Consider the following 20783-nt stretch of genomic DNA (forward strand, 5'->3'; position numbering starts at 1 on the left):
CCCATCCCTCTCCAACAAGAAATCCTCCCTGCTTCCTTCAGGCATCCCCATTTAAACTGCCCTGAGCCCATCCACATTTATGCCGGTCCTTGGGTTTAGCCCATTGCACATTGCGTTAGCACAGTAAAACCTCTAGAAAATGATCTCTCAGTTCAGTATGCGCTGAATATCCTTAAAAATCCTCATGGCTGCCTGCAAGCCCTGTGCTGTCCCTTGGCTGTGAGCTGGGGGGGTCCCTTAACCCTCCCAGTGCCAACAGGCACCGTCATGTCCCTGCCACTTGTCTCTCCTGGGTATGCACCAGTGTGACTCGACAGAAGATGATAGAGGTTGGGAAAAGGCCTGGAAGGGCTGGGATGTCGTTGCCATGGAAATCGCTCGGTGTCTGGAACAGCAAGAATGAGAGCAACTCCAAAAGTAATGATCTGTCACTTTGACAAAGAGGGAATTGGAGGGATTTGGTTAGGGGGAAGCCTCATGCTTCAAATAATATGCGTCCATATGCCACGTCTTCCCCAAAAGGGCTCTGTCGACAGCCCTGAGAAATAATCTGATGTGTTTTGGCTGGGGGTTTCCCCAGGGAGCACGGACACAGTTTCTGCACAGCAGCTGATCTGCACGGCTCCACAATCCCAGGATGAAAGGCACCAACTCAATGCAATATTCATTCACTCGTTCTTCCTCCCTTCATTCATTTATTCATCCATTCATCTGGTTCATTCACATTTCCCCAGCACTTTAATGAGCAGTGCTGAACCTCTGCAGTCCTGCAGAGCAGCCCCTGGTGCGCTGTCTGTGCTGCAGACGGCCATCTCAAAGCCTGGCGTCCGTTCATTTACAGGGCAAATCCTGGTGTGGCTGCAGCGAGGTCTGCAGTGTGCGCGGCTCTGCACTGGGGTCTTTAAATCCCTCTAAAATCCTGCCGGGTTTTTCTATTCCTGCGATTTCTCTTTGCTCTGATTTACGTCTCATTCAGCTCGCATCTTCCTTGTGGCAGCCCGAGGAGAGGGATCACTTCCAAAGAGCGAGCATGGGGCGATCTATTTCTTTTCCCTGTGGTCTTTTAGGAAGTGGAGAAGGATGCCTCAGGAGCATCTTCCCTCCTCAGCCATGTCTGAGCTCCCTAGGCAGCTGCATTGGGATATAGTGACCTCTGCAGAGGTCTCAGATGGCCATCAAACCAGACTGAAGACCACAGTCCTAACCAGGACCTGGCTTTTTTCCAGATTTATTCTCCACCCAGAGTCATCAGGGACTGGAGGCAGCTATTGCAGGGCTCTCCAGGGCAGGTTTTTTTCCAACCATATGCAGACATTTCTCTTGAAGAAAATAAGATGGATGGCGTCTGGGTAGAAATAAGGAAAGATTAAAAGGAGAAAACTAATTTTCCTGCCTATGATCTCACTCGTGGAAAATGATGCTTTTTCTGTGTGTGCCGCTGATCTGTCCTCTGCCTCTCTCCAAAGAGCTAAATGCATTTCTGAACCAAAGGAAGCAAAGAGAAAACATCCGCTCTTTGTATAATGAAGAAAGCTTTTTCTTTTGTTCCCTGCCTTTTATCAAGTATCTGCTATCTAACATTATTGTTACTCACAGGGTTATTACCTCTAAGTGGCTACTTCCACCAGCGTGAGCTGCTTTATTGTCTGCTCAGAGCAATTACAGATCGAGATAATTCCTGCCGCACTGTTTCGTTGCGGAAGGATTTGCTGTGCTCCATGGCCGAGGTAACTTGAGGTGACTTGTGCTGCCGAGTTATCCGTCGCGTTAATTAGCAGTGGGTGGCTGGTGCCCTGCTGGATTCTGGGACAGAAGATCAGCAGAGGCTAAACCTAGACCTCTTTCAGTGTGAGAGGTGCAAGTATTAAAAGGAAAATTTGGTTTTAGCAGAGCAGAGCTGGGCTCGCATGTCTATGACTACCTCATCTTTATTATTCTGTTGCCTAAAATATTGGCTAACGTGACCCCCTCCAAGTGTGCAGGACCCTTTGTGTATGTGCGTGCAGGGCAGGACCCTCCCTGCTTGGAGGACTTGCTCCGTGTGCTGCTCCTTGCCAACTTTTAGGAGGTCCTTTGGCTCCTTGTCCTGGGTTGTAAAGAGGCAAGGGTACAAAAGTGGTTCCCAGTCCATGATGGCTTTCCCTTTGGGAACTGCCTGACCTTGCTGGTTGGAAAGGGGAAATGAGATGTGTTTGTCTGAAGTTGGAATCCCAGACCGTTCCCCCTCCTGGGCCGCGTGCATCTGCAGAGATCCGAGCTGCGGGGCCGCCGGAGGGAGGCTCACCCCCGGCAGGGCTCCGCACCTGGCTGTGCGTTGGAGGGCTCAGCCTGCGGGCCATGAACATACCCTGTTCTTTTGTATTGCTTTGGTACTTGATCTGGTAGCAAAGTAACATTTTTTCTTTTTTTTCCCCCATTTAACCTCCTAGGAACCCAGCAGTGGTTACTGGGGACTCCCTGCGCAGAAGAAGCTGGGCGATGCCAGGCGAGGCGTGGAGCTCCAGGTGGGGACGGCGAGGGGGGTCCTGGGGGGCAGCTGCGGGGGTTTTGCAACCCAGCTACTCAGCTTAGGAACAATGTGTTACGCATTTCCTTACTAATAAATAAATACAAAAGTGTGACACTTATAAGTGCTCGTGAAGGCCATGGCAAACACATTTTTCCCACAGTTAGTAACCTAGGGATTGGGAAGTGGTGGTTTTTATTTATTTTTCATAGCACACAACAAGGACGGATTAGCATGAACTATAATGCTGTCACATGCTCTCAAAATCCTCCATACTGAGACCCCATCCAAGTTCAGCACACGTAGCAATGAGCTTTTCAAAAGAGTCATGATGATAATAAGTATTTTTCTCGCTGGCCCAGAAACCGTAACTGGCAGGGTAGAATTTCTAGGGTTGTGTGGATGCATAAAACATCACCAAAAAAATAAAAATAATAATAAAAAAATGTTCAGTTTACTTGTTACTAAACTTGACTCTGCATACCCACAGAAATGTGTAGGTGTCTGGACTGCACCTGACTCATGAAGTCCTGCTGGTCCCATTGACCAGATCTCCCTTTGGGTTTGACACTAGGCCTGCACTTTGGGTTAGGTCAATATTTGCCCAAGTTTTCTTGCACAGAGCATGGCTTTGTGCCTGCTTTGCTATTCATCTGAGCTTTTAGCTATCCTTTCTGCAAGAAATTGATGGCTCAGACTGATCTGAATGGACACAGAGACTTCACCCCTTTCTTACCACAGGTTGGACCCTGAGAAATGTTTTTTTTGGGGGGAAGGGAGTGGGAGACAGTAGAAAACCACCTCTTCCCTGCTCTTCTCTGCTCCGCCGTGTTGGCCTCTGGTTCAGCCGAGGATCTGAGCCACAGCAGCTTGCAGAAACGTTGGTGACAAGTCAGTTCTTTAAAATACCAGGCACTGAAATGATTCCCTGATGGTACCTCTCTCTCTTTTTAAGGCTGATGGTAAATATGACACTTGGGGCTTGGCCAAGAGCCTTTGACAGGGCTCACCAAAATTTTGCTGCCAGCTTGGTGGGGACGCCATGGCCATGAGACCTTGTCAGAGCAAAGCCTTCTTTGTGCACTTTGTACAAGCAGCATGCTGTGTTTGTGGCTAGAACTGGTCTTAAATTGTCATGTCCCTTTACAGCCACAGCAAAAGTGGACGAAAAGCTCAGAAACGGGGACTGGAAATCCATCCTGACATTTCAAAGCAATCTTTCCTTGTTGGGCTGAGTTCCCAGAGCAAAGGGAAATGGTGGTCGTGAGTAGAACATTTCCCTCAGCATTGTGGTGATGGCGTTTGGCTCCCAGAGGACAACCCTCCCTTGCCTCCAGGGGAGCGCAGAGAGCAGCAGCACCAGGTCATACCTTGAGTCGTGATGCTGTCCCTCCTGCCGTCCCTTCCCATCAGCTACATGAGACAAGCTCTCCTTTTATGCTCAAAAAATGGACTGGATCAAGGTTTTCACTGCTATTCCTGCCATTCCGAAGTGCATTAAGGTATGAGTCATCACTGCTAATTATCTCCATAAGCACCTCTGTGGCACAAATTGCCTCCCAGCCAGCTGCAGTGGGAAGTTGCTTCTGCCTGGTGTTTCTCAGCGTGACTTTGTGGAGCAGAAGGCAGGAGCCCCGCATTGCCTGCTGGCACTGACTGCCAGCACTGGTGGCCTCAAAGGAGACAATGGGAAGAGCTGGGTGCTCACTGCCTTTCTTTGACCAAGCCCACCCAAAAGGAACAGGGTATGGAGCCCTGATCCTGGTGTCTGGTTGGTCATTTGAGTTCAGGATGACTTGGGAAACACGGAAGCCAAAGTCCTCTGGCTCTCCTAGAGTCTTAAGCAAATTTTCCTCTCCCCTTCTGGTGCACTCTTGATTTGCACTGCAGCACAAATGCTTCCACCCATCCTGGCTAATGCCCTTCACTCCTCATCCTCTTTGCCTACTGTGAATAACACAGCAACGATGACTGCTGCAGTTGTGCTCACACATCTCAAGCAGGTGGAGCCAGAATAGCTCTTGCATACTGTATCTGGGTGAAAACGTTAAAGATTTGATCAAAGTCAGCAAAAGTGTCCACCTGCCAGCTGTAACTGTGGGACCTGTGCTTCGAGGCAGTAACATAGGTCTGGACAGGCACCCTCACGGTGACATCCTGGTGGTGGCAAGTGACTTGAGAGCACTCCATCAGATGGGAAGGTGGAGGAGGTCTCCAAGGACTTTTCCTACACAAGGTTGCTGTCTTACATCCCTTTTCTCTCCCATATTTTCAGCCTTGGCCTGCCTCAGCATCCTTCCCTTCCCTACCAGGACCCAATGGTATATGTGGGGATTTGCATTTTGTGAGGAAACACCTATTGAAATGTAGGATGATGTTAACTCCATCTTCCTTGTGTTCCCCCGTGTTCCCAAGCTCTGTTCACCATCCCCAGCCCCTGAAACAGCTCCTCTGAAAGCAGATATGTCAGTCTTCGCTGTACAGGGAGTATTTTAAGGCTCTGAAAACAAAGTTTATTATAGCAGAGCTGCCAAAAGTGTAACCACTGCCATGCTAAAATATCCTCTGCCTCCTACATTTGTAACGTGGGAGTCTTTTATATCCTCTTTACTGCTGCTGAACCATGCATTTGTCTTGGCAGCAGATGTATGTAGACTGGGGTCTATTTCAGTGTCATGCAAAAGAGCTCTTAGGCTAAAAGATGTATTACAGCTTACTGGAAGGCTTGAAATTAACTGTACGATGATGCTGCATGAAGATAAAGAACCAGCAATTTCACTGAATTGTGATTTTATCCAGATGGGCTGAAAGATTGAACAGCGTTGCCATCTCCAAAGGTCTCCCTTTGCCAAATTAACTGTTGAGTTGAGTGAGAGCCATGAGGAAGAGACATTGCTGAACCAATTTTGGGAAAAGGTCTGCCTCTTTACCCGGTATGTCACAGGAGAAATACAGGTTTGGGGGATGGATTTGTATTTTTTTTTCATTCTTCACATCTGAGCTCTTGGCACAGCACCCCCTGCTTCTAATCGCAGCTTATAACTGCAGTTTAAATCAAAACCTGCCAGGATGGCACAGTTCCTATTAAAGTGCCCGAGCAGACCGGCTGTCCCCAGTCCCGTCCCCTGCTGCAAGCTGCTGGATGCTGAAGTGTGACCCATGGTGGCACTGGGACATGGCAGCAGGAGAGGCAGCTTAAAAAAGGTTTGGCCACTTACATGGTTGAAAACAAGTTAAAAAAAAATATAAACTTGCAAGATAAGGCAGAATCCCCTTTTTATTCCTCACTATAATATATTGGATAGGAATAACAATTAAGAAGAAAACAGTGTCTGGGATGCAGTGTCAGCCACCACCATCCCATCCATGGCCACCCTCCGGCTGCCCCGTCGCGTGTAGGGCAGGAGAGTGCCTTGAGCAGAAATGCTGCTTCTGGCTCTGCTCTTTACTGCAGTCATTTTGCACACTGAATAAAGCAGGGAAATTGCACACAGTCAGGTGAACGCAGGGCAGGCTGGTGAGGCAGATGTACTTGAAGGCAGAATTACAGCTGCAAAAGGGAATAAAGACATTTGCTAGCATTTCCTGCATTTTTAAATTGATCTTTTTGTGGGGTTTTGTTTGGTTTTCAGGGGGAGTGTTGTTTGCTTGGATGAAGCTATTGAGCACTTTTTCCATTAGTGAGATTTTTTTTTTCTTTCCTTTCATGTGTCAGCGAACCACACGCAAGCTCCAATCTCTGCTTCGTGGATCCTGAACTCCTGAAGCTGATTTTACCACTTCAGTAATAAGGTGAGTTACATGATGTGGTGGAAGAAGAAAGTGGTATGAGGAGCAGAGAAAAACATAGTCTCTCTGTACCAAGAGAACCCCCCAGAGCAGGGTTACTCCCCTATCCTGAGTCCAGGCACCTGATGACCCAGCAGAAACCCAGGAGGTCCTGGTTAAAATAAATTGAGTTAATTAATTGAGCAGCTGTGACATGGATGCCCTTCATCTTAAGTGCTTCCCTCCAAGAGGAGAAGGTGCTGTTGAGCTTGTTTATTGGTAATATTATTTCTCTAAAGCAACAGTTGTCCCATGTAGTGCCCTCTTGGCTCAGCACAGCTACTCTGGTGGCTCCGAGGTGGTTATTGCAGGTACCTGAGCTTCTGCTGGGATTTACTGGGGGCTTTTGGACACTGTGACAGTGTTTTCTATATGTTGAGACTGGAGAGAAGGAAATACTCTGGGCAGTTCCTATGTTATTGTCCTTGGAGAGCTGGCATTGCCTCCACTACAGTGGGGATTTTATGCTGGCTGACAGCTGGGAGGGAAGGGTGGGCTCTTCAGATTCCACAAAAACGATGGAAACCTGAGATGGTGCTTTCCTTCTGTCATGTACAGCAGGTCATGTTCTGGTCTGGAAGTCACTGGGCTGTGGATCAGGCACAAAGCTGAGGGAAATGCTGCTGGTTCATGGAAGAGTTTTTGGGGTGGGTTTTTTCAGCTAATCTATTCAGGCAAGTATAAGCCTTTAGTTTCTTCACCAGCATATGTTAAGCTAATAGTGGCTGGGTATTTCTCTGAGGCTGTAAAATAAGCTCGTTCATCCTTTCTCTATATTTGTGGCAGGGAGAACAGAAAAAATACAACAAAAAAGAAAGCCCTGCCGAACTCCTGCTGCCTCTCCAGACCGAGCCTCCTCCCTCCCTCCCTCCCCCAGCCACATTGCTGTCGTCTCCAGCAGCATCATGCAAATTGCAGGAGCAGGGCTGGGGGTTGAGTCCATGGCCGCCTTCCCATGGAGCCAGGGCTGCATCAGTTGCATCACCTGATCCACTGACAGCCCAAATTTCAGAGCTCGTGGGCAGCCGCTGTAGTCTTGGTGGCCAGATTTAGCAAAAAGCAGCCCTCACCAAAAAAATAAATAACCTCAGAAGAACTAGAATGAGGGCTGGTGTGTTAACAGTATCTCTGCTTGAAAAGCTGCAGAAATTCCCTGTGCACTTGGAACCTGGCTGTGTGCTTGCAATGCAAGCCTTAGACCCTCAGCAATAAGGCCTAGGAGGTATTGCAGGGCTGGTGCTGAGGTGCTGCTGTGTAATACCGGTGTGATGCATCTCTGCTGCCCTTTGAAGTCCACCAAGGAAGGGTTGCAAAAGCATCTCAGTGCAGGCGAGCTGCTCAAGAAAGTGAATTTTGTGTTGTTTTTCAGCTTTGCAGAAGTCCCCAGTGATACCCACATGTTCTCTGGATGCCTCGGCCGTGAGTTCGACCTGCATTGCATTCTGCGGGAGATACTGCTGCTGGGTTTGAACTTCATAGGGGAAAGGGAGGTTGTGGTGCTTAAAATAAAGGCAAAAGCCTAGAGAATACATTGTCTTGAGAGGGATTTGACTGGACTGGATCAGGATTAACCTTTTCCGTACCGTGTGTGTCCCCCTCTTCCTTCTGTGGCTATTCCAAGATTTACCAAGAAAACACCAGCTCCCCTTGAGAGTGTCTTGAAGGGCTTGAGATTTCAGACCTTGCCCCTACCCCACTTCTTTTCAGGTTTGAGGAGATGCTTTATTTTGGCTAATCCATGGGCATGTCACAGTGGCTGTGCCGACAGGCAGGGCTGGCCAAAGCAGCTTGGCCTGGACAGGGAGGCCAAAATCAGGAATTGCACTGGAGGAGAGCAAAGATTTGTGGAAATGGTTGAGGAAGGGAGGATGTGGAGTGAACATCCCTCCTCTCTCTCCAGCAGGTTCAGGACCTATTCTTTGATGTGTTTTACTGGTCCAAAAAGCAGAGCAGCCATCCGTCCTGCTGAATTCCTCCCACATTCTTGTGCTGCAGCGTGACTGGTGCAACTGCCAGCAGCTGGAAGACTGAAATAGCAGCTACCATTGCTTAGGCCCCACTGATTTGTCCTGTGGCTTTTCTATGCCCTTTAATCTCCAGTAACTAATCCCTCACTTCCTTGCGGTCTTTCTAATTCTGTGTCCTGTGCTGGTGCTTCCTGTAAACAGCGGGTCTGGTGGCCCGTAATTGAGGCTTTTGCTGGCTGCGCAAAGGGCATGTGGCAGGGCTGTTCTCCAGGCTGGATGCGGCCATTTCAGAAGGCTGAATAATGGAAATGAGGAGCCTGGTTCTCCTCTTCATACAGGCAGAAGTCAGGGCAAGCTGCGATGAGGCCAGTGAATAATTCAGGTGTAAAACCAGGACATAGAACACCAGGTTCCATCGCCCTAACCCAATACCTCACACTTTCTGGTCTCCAGAAACCATGGATAGGCCCGTGCTTGGAAGCACAATTGGAGTAAACTGTGTGCAATGAGGTCCCTGTGGCACACACTTGCACTGGTACTTGCTCTTCTCTGCAGGAGTCTCAACTTGAGCAGAAGCCACGAGCAGATCTTCCTCAACCCTTAATAACCACATCTCTGGTCTAAAACTTTGAATGGAGTCCTAAAATTAAGGGCAGAGCTGAAGGTCTGTGCTGATTGAAGGCTTCTCCTGGTGTTCTTCTGCCCAAGGACTTGGTCCTTCGCACTCCTGTAGATATGAAGCCTCCAAATGCTCCAGTGTGTGCTCTGACAGCAAGGGAGGTGCAGAAGACATTTTCCGACCAAAATATCTTCAACTGTTTTTTGGCTTCATGTTGTCGAAAGATTTGGGGTATGAGATACCAATCCTCAAGCCTGAAAGTTAATTTTCTCCTGGTGAGTTCATGTTAAAGTGATGGTTTTCAGCTGAAAACAGGTTTTCAGCTTTTTTTCTCATCTGAAATCTCCTCCCTCTGGGTTTCTGTTGCATGATTGTTTACATGGAACCCTCCACAGATCTCTGAGCATCCACCAAACCACACCATTTCAAAGGTGTGCATTGCAAAGCCTGTTTTCACTTCTGAAGGCACAACGTCAAGTCCTGGTGCTTCAAAGGAGCCATGGCCAAGTGTGTGTGGGGACAGTTGGCAGCAAATACGTGGTAGATCTGAGTTTTCCTGTGAAATGCCAATGCCCCGGTCATATCTCTGTGTGGTGCCTGCATCCCGGCTGGCTGATGGGCTGAGACATGAGTGAGGGGTCTCCTTGCCTAGCACCAGGGTTGAACAGAAGCAGGCAGGAGGAAGCAGGTGAGGAGCTGGCTTTCTGGCTGCCCACGCAGCTCCAGCCTGACAAAACATTGGCAGGAGCGACCCCAGAGCATCCTGTGGTGATCGGATGGAGGAGGTGGTTCCCTTAATGCACATTTCTCCAAGCCACCTTTCCCTCGTGCATGAGGTGCTGCATTACCACAAGATTGAGCTGATTCTGAAACAGAGCCTGACGTGAAGTCAGACTAAAGCAAAGCTCCTGCAAGCCGTTAGGTGTTTGCCTGAGTCCTGCTGGAAGCATCGCAAGTGTAGATGAAATTGTTCTGCAGGTATTTACGCCCGCTCCCCCTGGCCTCACGTTGACAGTGTGCCTCCGCATCTCCATTCTTTCCAACAACAGGGATGGATGCAAGCAAGCCTTGAGAGGGTCAGAAAAGCTTTGCCCAGCAGCAGCAGGAGTCTTTGAGACCCGACGCCAATAATCCTCGTCTGCAGTTGGTCCCTTTGGCTCCAGTCACTGCTGAGTTTGCTGGTGGATAAAACCACTGTGTTGGATCAAATCGATACTAAAGGAGACTTCACAAAAGTTAATAGCTAGTGGTCAAGAAGAGTTGCCAGACTCTTGCTTTCTCAGTAACTAATAAAAGTGCTTTTTAACACAATTAATGTCACGTCTTTCTAAAGACTGAAGGAAATTGGAATTGAGACGTTTCTATTTTGACAGACTCAGTGGAAAACTTCTGTTCAGACTGGTAGGAATGAAACCAATAAATTTCTGTAGAAACTTTCTGAATTCAGCCTTCAAGATAATAGATAGGCTGTTCTGACTGGATAAATAAACTCTGTTTTTATAAGTGTTTAAAGACCTTCAGGATGACGAAGTGGAACATACTTCAAGTCTCCAAAGATGGGAAGTGGCTTCTGAGTCAAATGCCCTCCCATGCCAGGGCTCATATTTTAGGCTGAGATCACTCTTTTTTGATTTGTTGACAGCTTTTCTGTCGTGTTTTGAAGGAGGAAAAAAAAGGGGGGGGGGGGAACGTCCCAGGCTGAAAATAGCAGTGAAACATTCCCCAACTGGCAAACCTGCTCTTAAAGAAGGCTTCCCGGGGGACATAAAGCTCCAGCTGCAGCCCAGAAAACTGCCTCATCGAGCGATGAGTGAGGTGGAAAATCCAGTCTTGGATGACACCAGACCTCCCTGAGCACTGCTCCTTTCTGGACTGTGGTGAAGCTGATGCAGGGCACCTGAGGAAGGTGGTTTTGGTGCCTTGAAGTCGAATGCCAGAGTGATTGGCAAGGTGCTGAGGAGCCAAGAAGAGGCACCGGAGTATTTCATGGGCTGGCCCAAGGAGCTCAGTCTCTGCTTTCCCAAAGAGAAAGGGAAATAAGATTTGGTCATGGCTTGTGAGGTACAAAAGTGATGGAAATGGGGGAGTAATGGGATTTTCAACTTAGTAGGCAAAGTCCTGCAAGATGCCTGGAAATGGATACCAAATTAATCCAGCCTGTGAACAAAAAGCTCTATTATTTAGAAGTCATTAATCAGGGAAGTAACTCAGCAAGGCTTGTGCAGATCCTCCACTGCTGAGAATGCTTTGATCAAGACTCGTTGTTGTTTCCCTTCCCCCAAAGCAGATGCTGTAAGGCCGGGTTTTGCTTGCTGCGGAGCCGAGGGGGAGCAGCAGAGGCTCTGGAGGAGGCTTTGACTTGTGTTCAAAAGATGGCCCAGGAGAGGAAAGGCACAGCAGCATCCCTCTGGCTCGGTGTGTGAGCTGCCCTGCACCTCCGCTGCTGCTTCAGAAGCACCTCCTGGTCTCTGGTTGCTGCTACTCAGGAGTGGGGGGGCTCTGTTTGAGCAGGGGAAAAAAATATCTGCAAGTAGCAGGATCGCACTGATGCTGGCTGTAGGAAGCACGCGTTCCTGCTGCCAGAGACACCACAGTTGCTACAGCAACTGCAAAGCACAGAGACGAGCACCCTCCCTCTGCCACCATCCATACCCCAAAATAAGGCAGAGCAAGGAAGGTGCTGGGGTGTGAGACACAAGGGCCCACAGCTGCACTGCACCAGTGCTCTGCTCCCATCCCACCACAGACACTACCCGTGCACGCTCCATGCCCCTCAGTCCTGCTGAGTCCTGGTTTCCAGGTCCGTTCCCAGGTTTCCATTTCTTTCCCTACATCTGCAACCTACCCAGGCACCTGAGCAGCCCAGCCTGCCTTCTCCTCTCCCCACAGGGGTCCTCTGGGTCAGATGCTCAGCCCCCAGCGCTGTCGGGATGAGAATGTGATGCTGGGGATGCTGCAGGGAGCAGCGCAGCTGGTGGGGGAACGGGAGGCTCCCACTGAGCTGTTTTGCAAGCGCCTGCCGTCTCATCGCCGGTTAAATCGGGCTCTCCGTGGCTCCCAGCACTGCGCCATCCTGCTGCGGCAAAAGTGCCTGGCTTCCCCCGGTGCTGCTTGCATAAATATTTAATGTCAGGAGGAGGAACTGCTTTAAGAAATGCTTCGGTGCTTGCATCCAAACAGAAGGTTGTTTCAGGTGGCCAGAGCAGGCGCACACACACACACACACAAAAAAAAAGCTTTAGCTGTATTTTTTTCAGAATTGTTCCTCTATTGAAAAGGTAGAGGCATCATGATGAAGCATGACAGGTAGGGGGAAAGCAAGGAGGTTTGGGGTACCTGGAGGGAGGAGGGACAGCTGGGGTCTGTCCTGCATACTCTCCCCACCTCCATGCAACTGTCACCCGCTCTCTTACACTAAAATGCTTTAAAGAGGTGCCAGGTTTGGAGCTTTAGTGGAAAATGCCTTAAGACTGCCTGTCCTCAGACCTCAGCTGGGCACTCTGTCCTCCCTCCAGCCCTGGATGCATCAGGTGTGTTCTGCAAATGGAAATTCAAAGGCATCCACCTGCCAGAGGCTTCCCAGAGATCTATTGCAGTTCCTCACAAAGCAGTTTGAAAAGCCTGGATAAAACTGCAGTGGGAGCAAATGCGTTAGCCACAGCCAAAGCATGCATCAGGCCGTCCTTAACACAGCTGGCAGCTTGAGATGGGGCTGACCCAAAGGGGAGGGTTGGTCCCCTCCCAGGGCTCCCAGCTCAGGTGCTCTGGTGGGGGGAGCGAGCCCACGTCCTCGCAGGTGTCACTGTCACTGTGGGGCAGCAGCTGTCCTGTTCAAACTGGGGGCTTTATGCCCCCTTTCCAGAAGACGTTGGGCACAAGTGCTATTTAGTCATTACTGGTGCTGACACCAAGCACAGCACCACTGTGGTCTGCACAGGGCTGGGAGTACAAAGAAACAGATTCAAAGCCATGCAAAGTGTCATGAAAATGCAGGTTTTAGCAGTGGGAATGCTGAATTCTGCAACAAGTGTTTGCAAACTGCAGCCCCTTCCCATAGAGCCGTAGTTCAATTAGGTTTTCAGATTAATTACGTGCAAAGGAGGGTGTCAGTCACTCCTCAGCACTGACTTTGCACGAGGGCAGTGCTGCTGGTCTGTTCAATAATTTATGTGCTTAATATCAGAGGGTAGCACTGGGGGAAGGTCCCTGTTGCTGCAGGCCAAAGGATGAAGCATCCTTCCAAGAGAGACGGTCTGATTGCAGGGAGCCCTTACGGCATTCATGAAGCACACCAAGATGCATTGGTTTTAATGGGGATGCGATCTCTTAATTACCACAGCCTGCTGAAGAGATCCCAGTACAAAACCTCCGTGTACACTCAAGCCCCTGCCTTCAAGCAGGACCCAGCCAGGCTTTGAAGGGTTTTCAAAAAAAAAAAAAAAAAAAAAAAAAAAAAAAAAAAAAAAAAAAACTCCAATCCAGCAGTTAAATCAGTGTCTCAGCCCTGCTCAGAGGATGTGTAGGATCAGGCCTTGCTTATCTCCTTCCCCCTCCCCAGCCCTGCCTTCACACTAACCTACTTTCTTGCTTCGTGGAAAGAACATCTTGGATTATGGTGCTGCAAATGAAAGGATTCAGTCATTGCATCAGGCGAGTCGCAGGTAAGCGCAGGGTTTAATGTCAGCTTGTTGGCAGCTTCTTTATTCCCCCTTTTTTTTTTACTCCTGCTTTGCACAAACAAGCCGTCTTTGTGTGGAAGTTCATTTTCCTTTTCAGCCAGGGCATTTCTCAATGTGGCTTTCCAATAATCCTTGTGGTGCAGATAAAGCAGAGCCAAAGCAGATCTCTTTCACTGTTAATCTGCAAAGTGCCCCGATCCCATCCAGGACTGGGGTGCAGCTCACGGCAGGGCTGTCCCCTCTGTCCCAGGGGATCTCTTTGTCAGCCCGTTCCTCCCAGCCACCTCCGTCTGCCTCCCCGGAGCAGCCACCAACCTGCTTCCAGCCTGGCACAGCACCTTGGTGGCCCTGTCCATCTCCTGACAGCTTTCCAGCCCCAGCTTCCAGCCCCTGCAGCTCCTCCACCCTCGCAGACCGCCCTCTCCACCTCGCAGGAGCTGCAGGCTGTTTTTGCAGTCGCAGTGCTCATCTGGTCACTGTGGGGTCATCCAGCCAGATCTGCAGCGGGACGGGGCTGGCACAGAGGGAGATCTGCTTTTAAATCACTAAGCTCCCCCCAAATCCAGCATCATCATTCAAATGCCAATATATATATATATATAATAATAAGAAACTACCATACAGCCATCAGTTGCTGCCATGTTGATATATTTCAGATGCAAGTCCTGCAAATGGGGAAGACCTAATTTATGTGCACCTTTGGATTAACAAGTTCACAGCATTCTCTCAAGGAACCAACTTCTTCTCCAGGGAAACATGGTTCTCCCCAGCCCTGCATGAGGTCTCCAGCTATGAGCCCAGCCAGAAGAAGCATCGGGGGTGCAGGCAAGAGGAAATGCAATGCTACCCATTCTGGCAGCTTGGCTGTCTCCTGGTGTGTCTCAGGCTGAGTGACCATGACATGGGCCACCAGCACGGACTGTCCTCCCGAGGAAGGTGCAGAGGTGGAAAGATGGAAAAGGGTTGTGAGCAGTGGCAGCTCTGGGGGGAGCAGAGGAGGTGGCAGGCCTGGTGGGAAGCTCATTTTGGATCACGCTCACCCATGACCATCTTCCTCATCCAAAGCAAATGCAATGAAAATATTGCTGAGGGGAAAAAAAATAAAATAAATGCAGTTCCCAGCCTCTTCCAGTGCCCCTCTTCTCCTAACTGAGTCAACCCCACGGAGCACGCAAGCCTGGGCTGTTCCAACGTCCCTGCCTTCAGCACCTGCAGGGCAGCACCACCAGCTCCCAACCCCCTTAGGGACATTTCTGCTCCAGGAACCCCCCTTTTCTTGAAACCCCAGCCTGATGATTGCCACCAGTTGTCACCGTTTTGTCTCATCTTTTTAGGAACAGCTCCCCCAAGCACTGGGGATGCTGGGGACGTGGTGTTTGCTGGCCCAATGAGGGTCAGGTTTGAGGAGAGCCAGACTGCAGGCTGGCTGGCATTTTCAACACGCAAAATGATATTTTTAATGACCTTCTTCATGTCTTTCAGAAAAATATAATGGATATCAGAGCAAAAAAGCCACAGTCGGGTAGGATTGGGAAGTTTCTGCATGTCCTGCTGTTATTTGCTGGAGATGTTCCTTTTCCCTGACTGGGACCGGTGCTCCCACTTTGAGCCCAGAGTGGCATCTGTTAGGCTCAGGCTCCCTCTAGTGCCTCTACGTCCTGGTGTCCCTGCTTCTCCAGCTGGCTTCTCCAGGGCCATTTGTCCCTGGGGACCGTCCTTCGTCCCTACTCCCCTCCAGCATTGCTGGTGTGGGCTTACACCACACCCAAGCCCTGTTTGTCTTCTCCCCCTGCCCAGTAGCTCAGCGGTTTTTAGGAAGGCTCCAAAGCCCATGTCAAGCAAAGTCCTCTGGGCTCCTTCCAGCCAGCACCTGACCCTCTCAGCATGTGGATGTGTTGGCATTAAGGGCACCCCATGTTCTGCCCGCCTTTCACCATGGGCTGGGGCAGAACCAGGAAACGCTGGGGGAAGTTTCTCCCATGCCCATCCTCCATAAATATCAGGACGCCACCAAAATGCCGTGCCAGACGTCAACAAAGTTCTGCCCACCTCTCTTTTCAGGGGGTTTCTCAGAAAGCAGCGATGCTTTTCTGATCTATCCCCAAGGGCATCAGCACAAAAGCCACATCAAACCCAACAGGGATGAATTGTGTAATGTGAGGGCATCGACAGAGAAGACACTGTTGTCAGAGAAACTTAAGAGATTTTTTGTTTTAACTTATGATTTATTTATTATTTTTTGAGAATTATTTTGCAGCAGTAGTAATTACCACCCTTTTTAATGAGCACAGCTCTTGTAATGGATGACACGCAGGATAACATGCACTAATTACGTTTGTAATCTCTAAAAGCATGGTTGAAGGTTTCAAACCAGCTGATCGGTCTTGGTGAGGCTGTAATTGGAGACACAGCAGCTCATTAGCGCTTGGGAGAGACTCAAGGGGTCACAGCCACCCAACAGTGCACGTTGGGCTTGATCCTGCCCTGGATCATGCTTGCTTTTTTGGTATTCTGCCCTGGATCATCCTTTCCTTTTTGGTATTCTGCATTTGCTTACAGCGTGTTATAAACAACCCTGGAGGTACCATGCTCAAACCCATGAAGGGAATGCAGTGCCACAGTTTTATCTTACTTGAAAGAGGATTGCCAAGACCGTAAAATAAAAACTTTTGTTTCTTCCTGGTAAGGAAAGCTCGGAAATGAGTGAAAAAGGTCAAGAGTTTTCTTAATCCAGTGGCCAAGGTACGGGCAGGGTGCTTGCTTCTGCCTTCTGCACCGCAGTGGGGGCAAATGTTTTTCTAGGACTCGCTTTTGCCGGCCGCCAAGCTGCTCTCGTTGGGCTGTGAGGGGACGTTCGCACCTGGAGGATTTGGGCAGTGCTGCTTCCATCTATCTGTACAGCGTGTGCCAGCTGCCCGGAGGGAACTAACACAGCGAAAAACGTGCAACTTAGGTTTCGTTGGAAACAAGCACTGAAATTAAATTCCGTTAGCTTTCTTTTTCCTGACTGCTTTCACTCCAGCCTGGCCACTTTCCCCGTCTGTCACGGACAGCTTATTTTTCCCATTTTTATGACAGGACGAGGCGACGAGCCGGAGGGACGGCAGGGCGGCCAGCGGCTGGTTTCTTCCTTCCACCCCGGCCCTCTGAAGCAATTGCAGCCTGTCGGGCAGCTCAGGCGCCATGAGGGGGGCGGAACGCCCCGGTGGGGGCCATGCCGCGGGGCGGAACCATGCTGCGGGGCGGAACCATGCTGCGGGCGGTGCGTGTTGCGCCCCGGAGCGTTCCGGGGTTCCGGTGCCGGCCGGCGCCATTTCCCAGCAGCCCCCGGCCGTGGCCTTTCTTTTCCGGTGCGGCGGCAGCAGCTGCGGTTGGGTGAGTGTCGCCATCGGTCGCGATCCGCCGCCATCCGCCTCCATCCGCGGCCCGACATCGGCGCGGCGGGCCGGGAGGGGAGGCGGGGAGCCGGGCGGTCCGATCCGAGCGCCATGTCCGTGTCTGTGTCCCGCAGGTGCAGCCATGGCCAAGTCCAAGAACCACACCACGCACAACCAGTGTGAGTCGGGGCCGGGGTCGGGGGGCGCGGGGCCGGGCACGGCCCTGTCAGCGGGGCCGGGGTGTGTGCGGGGGCAGCTGCCTTCTTGTTCTGTTAAAGAGCGGCCCCAAATCTCTGGGTTCAGGGCCTCGGTGCCAAGGGGGTGGAGTGCTGCCCTCGTTTGAGTCTAGCCAGGGTGCGAAGGGTCGGGTGACTTGTAGTGTTAGGGGAGATTTAAGAGGAAGCGGGTGCAGCAATTTAACGGTGGTTGAAGTTTTTATTTGAGTTGTTTCTTTGTCTTCCACGTAGCCCGCAAGTGGCATAGGAATGGCATCAAGAAGCCCAGGTCCCATAGATACGAGTCCCTCAAAGGGGTGAGTATGTCTGTTGATATTTTAGGGCTGATCGTTCCCATCACAAAATTCAGCCTTGGTGTTTCTTACTTTGGTTGTCAGCTTTTTAGCAGATGGGTGCTTGTGTTCCAGAGGGTCAGAACCACTGGGGGTCTCTCTCATCGTGTGCTCACCTTGCTGGCAGCAGTGATAGTTCTAACCCATGTGAAATCTGCATTGCACGTCTACAAAACTGATCTTGAGTTACTGGCAAATTTTGTCTCTGTCGCACATCAGTTGTTTCACCACTTTTCTCTGCTTTGATTCCCGCTGTGTCTTCTCTGTACCCTCCAGCATTGTGTCACTGGCTGTGCTAATACACAGAAGCTCATTCAGAAAGTGAGAGGAGTTGGCTTTTCTGGATGGTGTACATGGAAATGGCAAAGTCCTGCTTTTCCTGAGGTTATACACATGGTACACCACTGTCTTTTTCCCATGTTTGAAAGAGACAGAAAAAGCAGGATGTCCTGGCTTCGGAGGGGGCTGTGGTTCCGTTTGCCTTGTAGATGTGATGATTGGCTTTTCAGAGGTGGTGTAAAAGCTTGTCTTTTGCCTAGCTCAGTGAGGGCTCAGCACCCTAAAAACAGCTGGGCTGTTTCTGAGTGTGTCCTCTCACCAAGAGCTTGCAAGTTGAGGTGGCAAAAATCCTGTGTGGACCAGGTGAGCTGCTGTTTTCAGCAAAGTAACGGGTGTTTCTCAGTGGGATGCTGACAGTTCTGAGAATTGCTCCTAGCCATGAAAGGATGTGCTGTGAGCCACTAGTGGACAAAAAAATAAGGAGCAGCTCTCCTCCATGCTGGTATATTTTTCCTTTAATATAAAAAAGAAAGGCCCAAGGAAATGGTGTTGATCTTTGCCAAAGGATTGCATGTGTGTATGCTCGCCTGGCAAGATTTGTTTGTGATGCTTCTGATTAAGAATGTACCATGACACAGAAATGAAGTTTGTTGTGTTTACATTTTTACTCAATTTATCCTGTTCTTTCTATATATTTATTGCTGGGGCTTGGGATTCTTCTTTGTTTAGAAATGAAAGAAAATAGTTTAAAGGATGGCTATACCTGGTTAAAAGAACTCTGTTGAAATAAGAAAACCAAATGAGAAAACTTACTTGAATTAATTGCAGCTAACATTATCGTTTTCCTTTGTTTTTATAGGTTGATCCCAAGTTTCTGAGGAACATGAGGTTCGCAAAGAAGCACAATAAGAAGGGGCTGAAGAAGATGCAAGCCAACAATGCCAAGCAGGCAGCTCTGCAGAAAAAGGACTGACGTGGTTGAAGACCAAGAACCAGTTTTCCTGTTGTCATGTATTAAACCATTTTGTACAAATAAAATTGGACACAGCGAAGTCTTCACCTCCTGAATTTGAGGAGAACCCTAAAAAACGTCCTGAGCTGTATTTTAAATGCCAGTCGTGTCGTCATGTCTGCATGTAGCAGCCAGTGTGTGGCCTTGTTCTGTGGCAGGTCAGCAGGAGGGGTTGTGTATCAGTATTCTCAGCCTCCAGATGTATGAGCTAAAACAGCTGCTGCCTCAGTGCTGCAATTGGCGGTACAGCGTATGAACAGCTACAGGTTGGCAGCCTGTTTCCAGTTTGTGGAGTGGTACAGAGTGAAGCTTTAAAATATAAACCAGAAGCAACGTGTTCTGTTTTGCTTGGGCTCTTAGATGATAGTATTCAGTGAAGGTTGAACTGGTTTTGATACTGGCGTCCACGTTCAGAGCTCTCATACTGCAATTTTTGCAGTAGTTCTTAGTGTTGTCAGAGCAAGATCAGGCTTCCAAGGGCTATCCAAGCATCTGCTGCTTTAATGTTCAGGTAGGGTAGCTACAGCAACAGAAATCCTGAGAAACAGGAGGGTTCTGAGCACCAGCTGCAGTGTTAGAGGTTGTAGCAATTAATTAATTAACAAGGTTTGTGGTGTTTTCTAAAATGCTTCAAGTAAAGTGAGAATAGGGATATAGGACAATATAAAATACCCAGGTTTTCATAGCTACTGTAACAAAACAAAAAAAAAAGTCCCTATCTGATGAAGCTTGCTGGCTGGTGAGATCATGGGAGTAGTACAGGAGACGTGGTGCCATGACAGGGCTGTTACTGTCACGTAGATAGAGGTGGACTTGGCTTTCCAGGTCACACCAGTCAGCAAAGCTGGTTAAGAATGAGTGGTTTTGGTACTGAAGCCACCTGTTAAAAGGCAATGGACCTTTCCTGGAATTGCAATTGCAAGAGTTGTCCACCTGGTGGTGTGAGTTCACTAAGCAGCTCAAGAGCTGGAGGTGTGCAAGTAACTTGTGACTTTCCGGTACAGCAGCAAAACACCTGCTGGATGGAAAAAAAAATGCAGCAAAACATCCAATTAGTGTAAGTGACTTAAAAATAGCTTAGCTAATTACTAGAATGAAGTACTATCTTGAAACAAAGTAAGTATTTTGAATACTGTGTGGCCTGAAGTGATTCCACAAGACTCTTCCCAATTTCCGAACACTTCTCTTTTTTTTTTTTTTACTAATAAAAATACCACTCAGCTGTAAACCAAGCAATATAAAGTGATTTACTAACTTAAATCTCAGGAGTTGAGGGTTCTTGCAGTCTGAGCAGAGTGCAGCCCCCACCTGTATGAGTCCTGCTGCATGCACCTCTTGAACTCTTCTGGAGGTTGAAGCTTCTCATCTGGAAGAACTGTGGCTGTGTGAGAGCAACATGTGGGTAAGGAGGGGTGATGTGCTGGGGAGGTTGGAGAGTGAGCAGTCACCCCGTTTGTATCACTGTGTAGAATCTGCTAAATAGCCGGGACAGGCTGCCTGGTCCCTGCTGCCTTCAGGTAAGCCAAAAGCCTGTGCTTTTGGTTCCTGGTGATGGCAATTGTCCCTGTAAAGTTTTTTGGCAACCCATAAGTCACCTAGTGACCGCTCCACGGTGATTAAATCTTGGTAGCACCAGTGATACCCAAGTACCTTTGAGCATCAGTGGTCTTTGGGTTGTATGGCAGGTGCCTTCCTTGGAGTGAGATTGCCGACAAAAGCAGAACCCCTAGCTGCAGTTGCAGTTAATGGGCACCTCGCCTCAGGATGCTGCTGGTCCACCCACCTGAATGAAGGACTGTGTGCTGCTGGCCTGCACTGTGACAGTAACTAAAAGAAAACGCTTTCTAAAGAGATGGCTTGGTGTTTTGCTGCACCTTCGCCCATGTACCCAACCTGCTTTCAGTTCTACCTTATACATCTCCCACTAAGGCTTGCCTGTCTAAGAAGG

At 49.3% G+C, this 20783-nt stretch overlaps 1 protein-coding gene and 2 long non-coding RNA genes across 8 annotated transcripts; all 3 read left to right on the forward strand.

The window, feature by feature from the left end:
• The first annotated feature begins 294 nt into the window (after positions 1-294).
• Positions 295-10231, forward strand: LOC118173154. 6 transcript variants are annotated; one of them, XR_004754059.1, is made up of 3 exons: positions 295-2236; positions 2275-9195; positions 9316-10231. It is a non-coding gene; the product is annotated as an uncharacterized LOC118173154 (long non-coding RNA). The 6 variants fall into 6 exon arrangements; XR_004754055.1 differs by having other exon boundaries at positions 2275-6645; positions 6893-10231; XR_004754057.1 differs by having other exon boundaries at positions 2275-6298; positions 6893-10231.
• A 2816-nt stretch (positions 10232-13047) lies between these two features.
• Positions 13048-14705, forward strand: LOC118173158. Its single transcript, XR_004754065.1, has 2 exons — positions 13048-13581; positions 14256-14705. It is a non-coding gene; the product is annotated as an uncharacterized LOC118173158 (long non-coding RNA).
• Positions 14706-16925: 2220 nt separating this feature from the next.
• Positions 16926-18912, forward strand: RPL29 (ribosomal protein L29). Its single transcript, XM_035337456.1, has 4 exons — positions 16926-16974; positions 17111-17155; positions 17444-17508; positions 18683-18912. Exons 2-4 carry the CDS (start codon positions 17119-17121, stop codon positions 18794-18796), a joined length of 216 nt encoding a protein of 71 aa, XP_035193347.1. The 5' UTR covers positions 16926-16974; positions 17111-17118; the 3' UTR covers positions 18797-18912.
• Positions 18913-20783: the final 1871 nt, after the last annotated feature.

Source organism: Oxyura jamaicensis, chromosome 12 (genome assembly GCF_011077185.1).
Source record: "Oxyura jamaicensis isolate SHBP4307 breed ruddy duck chromosome 12, BPBGC_Ojam_1.0, whole genome shotgun sequence".
In the NCBI taxonomy this organism is placed as follows: domain Eukaryota; kingdom Metazoa; phylum Chordata; class Aves; order Anseriformes; family Anatidae; genus Oxyura; species Oxyura jamaicensis.